This window comes from Eimeria necatrix, genomic scaffold (assembly GCF_000499385.1).
Source record: "Eimeria necatrix Houghton genomic scaffold, Enh_scaff978, whole genome shotgun sequence".
Taxonomy (NCBI): domain Eukaryota; phylum Apicomplexa; class Conoidasida; order Eucoccidiorida; family Eimeriidae; genus Eimeria; species Eimeria necatrix.
Genome location: NW_013654769.1, coordinates 9394 through 13497, shown reverse-complemented (window position 1 = coordinate 13497; position 4104 = coordinate 9394). Strand labels below are relative to the sequence as shown.

Genomic DNA, 4104 nt, shown 5'->3' with positions numbered 1-4104 from the left:
CTGCTGCTGCTGCTGCTGCTGCTGCTGCTGCTGCTGCTGCTGCTGCTGCTGCTGCTGCTGCTGCTGCTGCTGCTGCTGCTGCTTGTCCACGCCTTCCCAGAGGCCCGGCTCCGGGCAGCTGCCTGCTGCTGGCTGCGCCAAAGGCCCTGCTTCGAAGAAGTGCCGCCGCAGCGCCTGCAGCAGCAGCATTTGTGCTGCTCGGATGGTGCAGCCCCAGCCCACGTCGCTGGTGATGGCAATCCAGCTGCGCTCGAGCACCATGGGTCTGCTGCAGCCCCTGCTGCTGCTGCTGCTGCTGCTGCTGCTGCTGCTGCTGCTGGGGCTGCTGCTGGCGGGGGCGGGGGCGCCGGCGGCCGCGCAGCAGGGGTCTGCTGCTGCTGCTGCTGCTGCTGCTGCTGCTTCCTCCGCAGAAACAGCAGGCCGGCGGCGCTCGCTGCAGCAGCGGTAAAGAGGAGAAAATCCTGTTCTGTAAGTAAATCTGGCAATGCAAGAAACGAAGTTGAGGAGCTCTTGCTGCACCCTTTCGGGGTGTACAGACGCGCAGACGACGGAGAGGGGGTGCAGCACCTGCTGCTGCTGCTGCTGCTGCTGCTGCTGCGCCTTGCTCTCGCGGACCGGCGCCAACGCGCTGCTGCTGCTGCTGCTGCTGCTGCTGCGGCTGCGGCTGCGCCACCCGCTGCTGCTGCTGTTCCGCAGACGCAGCCCGCCCACGCCCGCTGCTGCTGCTGCAGCACGCCACTCCGCCTCAATCGCCTCCGACTGCATGCTGCTGCTCAGCGGGCTGTCCGTCCCAACTCCTGCTGCTGCTGCTGCTGCTGCACTTGTTGCTGCTGCACTCGCTGCTGCTGCTGGAGACGGCGGCTGCGGAGTGGCTGCCGCGGACAGCGCAGCCAAATCCATCGCCCGCTTCTTCGCGCCCCGGTTGTGCTGCCGCGCCTGCTGCTGCTGCTGCTGCTGCAGCAGCTGCTGCTGCGCGTGGTGCTGCCTGTGCCGCCGCACTATTTGCTGCTGCTGCTCGTCAAGGGCCCAAAACACCTTCCCCAGCACCACTGCAGTCTCCCCCTGCTGCAGCAGCCCCCCCTCCTGCGGCCCCACCCAAGAGTTTGCTGCTGCTGCTGCTGCCCAGTTGTAAATGTTGTGTCTCCAGCTGCAGAGAGCAGCACCAACGTCGTGCTGCAGCTGCCGCAGCGAGCGCACGCGGGGAAAAAGAGTGGAGCCCCCCCGCATGTACATCCTGCTGCTGCTGCTGCTGCTGCTGCTGCTGCTGCGCTCAGCCTCCGCCACAGAGGAGCAGCGGCCTTCTGAGGGGGCCGACTGAGCAGCAACTGCTGCGCTGCTGCTGCTGGCAGCAGCAGGAAATGACACTTGCTGCTGCCCCCGCACCAGCCCCAAGGCAGAGAAAAACCGACGGCCCTGGCCAATCCCGGGGGAGTGGCGGCGGCCTGCTGTTGCTGCTGCTGCTGTTGCTGTTGCAGTTGCTGCTGCCGCCGTTGCTGCTGCTGCTGCTGCTGCGCATGGAGCGTCAGGCACACGAACAGCTGACAGGGTGCACTCTTTGCTGCTGCTTGTTTGCCTGTTTGTATCAAGCTCTGAGCAATCAGCAGCAACGGCCGCAGCCGTAATAGCTGCTGCAGCAGGAGCTGCTGCTGCTGCTGCTGCTGCTGCGACGGCGGCGGCGGCGGCGGGTTCTTGGCCACTGCTGCCCGTAACGTCGCACCCTGTGGCTTCCCCTTTCTGCTTCTGCTGCTGCTGCTGCTGCTGCTGCTGCTGACCCTGGAGCCCCTGCTGCTCATTCTGCTGCTCAGTTTGCAGCAACTGCAGTTTGTCGCACGGGGGCTGCTCTTGCTGCTCTTGCTGCTGCTGCTTTTGCTGCTCTTGCGGCTGCTGCTGCTGTTGCTGCTGATGCTGCACTGGTTCCTGAGCTACGCACAGATCAACGCCGCTTTGCTGGTGCTGCTGCTGCTCTGCAACCGCAGCAGCATCATGGGCTGTCAGAGCAGCAGAGGCTGCTGCTGCTGCATCTGCTGCTGCTGCTGCTGGGGTCGCAGCTGCAGGAGCAGCAGCAGCATCTGACGACGGAGCTGAGCCAATCGGAACGACAGTGGGCGGGGCTGCAGCAGCGGCAGCAGCAGCAGAGGCTGCAGCAGCAGAGGCTGCAGCAGCAGAGGCTGCAGCAGCACAGGCAGCAGCAGCAGGGGCAGCAGCAAGCTCTGACGTAACCTCAGCAATGGCGCTGCCACTATGTGTGCCTTCCCCCACGCACGCCTGCTGCTTCTCTCCTTGCTGCTGCTCCTCCCCTTGCTGCTGCTGCTGCTGCTGCTGCACTTCGGGCTGATCCGGCTGCTCCTTAAACACCTGCAGCTGCTGCATGCAAGCGTCCTTCGGATCTTGCTGCTCTTTGTACAGCTGCAGCTGCAGCTGCTGCTGCTGCTGCTGCTGCTCTTGAGGCCGCTGCAGCCATTTTTGAGGGCACTCGTGCTGTTCGTCATCTTGCTCATGCTGCTGTTGCTGCTGCTCTGGCTTTTGCTGCTCCGGCTGCTGCTGCTGCTGCTGCAGCAGCTGCTGCTGCTGCTGCTCCTGAGGCGGTGTGGGTCCTTCTAGGACTACCTTGCTCTCAGAAGGTTCAGCCAAAGCTTGAGAGGTTCGCGGCGACATCTCTGCCCTGTGCTGCTGCTGCTGGTGCTGCTGTTGTTGCTGCTGCTGCTGCTGCTGTCGCTGCTGTTGCAGCTGTTGCTGCTGTTGCTGCTGCTCGCGCAGCTCCTGCTGGTATTCCTGCTGCTGCTGGTGGTAGTCTTGCTGCTGCCCCTGATGTTCCCTTTTCTCCTGAGTATGCAGGTGCTGGATTTGCTGCTGCTGCTGCTCCTTTTGCTGCTGCTGCTGCGCCTGCAGCATTAATGGGACCATCCTTGGCGGCACCTCAAGCGTCGGCGAAGCAAGAGCTGCTGCAGCTGCCGGCGGTCCAACAGGTGCAGCAGCAGCAGCAGTTGCTGCTGCTGCTGTTGCTGCTGCTACTGCCCTTGCTGCTGCTGCTGCTGCTGCTGCTGCTGCTGCTGCTGCACTTGCTGCTGCTGCCTGCAGCCGCAGCGCGGCAAGCCTCGCTCTGCCCACCTGTCCCCCCGCCTTCACTTAAATAATTTAAAGGCCAAAATGTTTTCTAAGAAAGGCTACAGAGTCACGGCGCCGCCGCTGCCTCTGTCTCGCTGCTGCTGCTGCTGCTGCTGCTGCTGCTGCTGCTGCTGCTGCTGCTGCTGCTGCTGCTGCTGAGCCGGCGCTGCTGCAAAACAGTCCCCCTGTGCTTCTTCTGCTGCTTCAACTGCTGCGAGAAAGCCCAGGAGAAGCAACAGTTCCTACGGAGAGCCTCAGGAAGCAGCACGAAGGACATGGCCGCCTGCTGCTGGTGGGGCTGGGCTACTGCTGCTGCTGCTGCTGCTGCTGCTGCTGCTGCGGCAGCACCTGCTGCAGCTGCTTCTGCGGAGGCCTGCAGCAACAGACCAGGGGCTACCCTGTCTGCAAGTGCCGACACTGTTGCTGCGAAACTCCTCAAGAAGATGAGCTGCTGCTGCAGCAGCCGCTGCTGCTGCAGCTGCCCGTGCTTCTGCTGCTCCTGCTGCCGCTGTTCGCGCTGCTTCTGCTGGTGTGGGGCATGCTGCCCTCCGTGCAGCTGCTACCTTGCCTAGGAAGCTAGGAGTCCTGCTGCTGCTGGTGGTGCTGCTGCTGTTGCTGCTGCTGCGCTGCTGCTGCTGCTGCTGCAGCGGTGCAGCAAATTCAAAACGGCAGGAGCTGCTGCTCCCTCGCTGCAGTTACTTCGAGCTTCCCCCACAAGTCCCTGCGAAATATATCAGAGTGTGCGAAGGTCACCTGACTGCAGAAGCGCCTCCAACGCTGCTGCTGCTGCTGCTGCTGCTGCTGCTGCTGCGGGCACCGCCGCCGCTGCTGCTGTTGCTGCTGCTGCTGACACTGGTAAGGCCTGCGTAGGCTGACTGAAGGGGAAGGCTATTATTGGCCGTTTGGAAGATCCGACAAAGGAAGACCTCGCTGTTCTCACAGGTGCTGCTGCTGCTGCTGCTGCTGCTGCTGCCGCCACTGCAGCAGCAGCAACGGCAT

At 63.5% G+C, this 4104-nt stretch overlaps 1 protein-coding gene across 1 annotated transcript; it reads right to left on the bottom strand.

Annotated features, from left to right (window-relative positions):
- Positions 1–4104, bottom strand: ENH_00084970 (hypothetical protein, conserved; the record flags this gene model as incomplete). Its single annotated transcript, XM_013583562.1, has 4 exons — positions 1–3072; positions 3177–3316; positions 3859–3980; positions 4046–4104. Coding segments are annotated over 4 exons (3393 nt in total), but the record flags the coding sequence as incomplete, so codon positions are not given.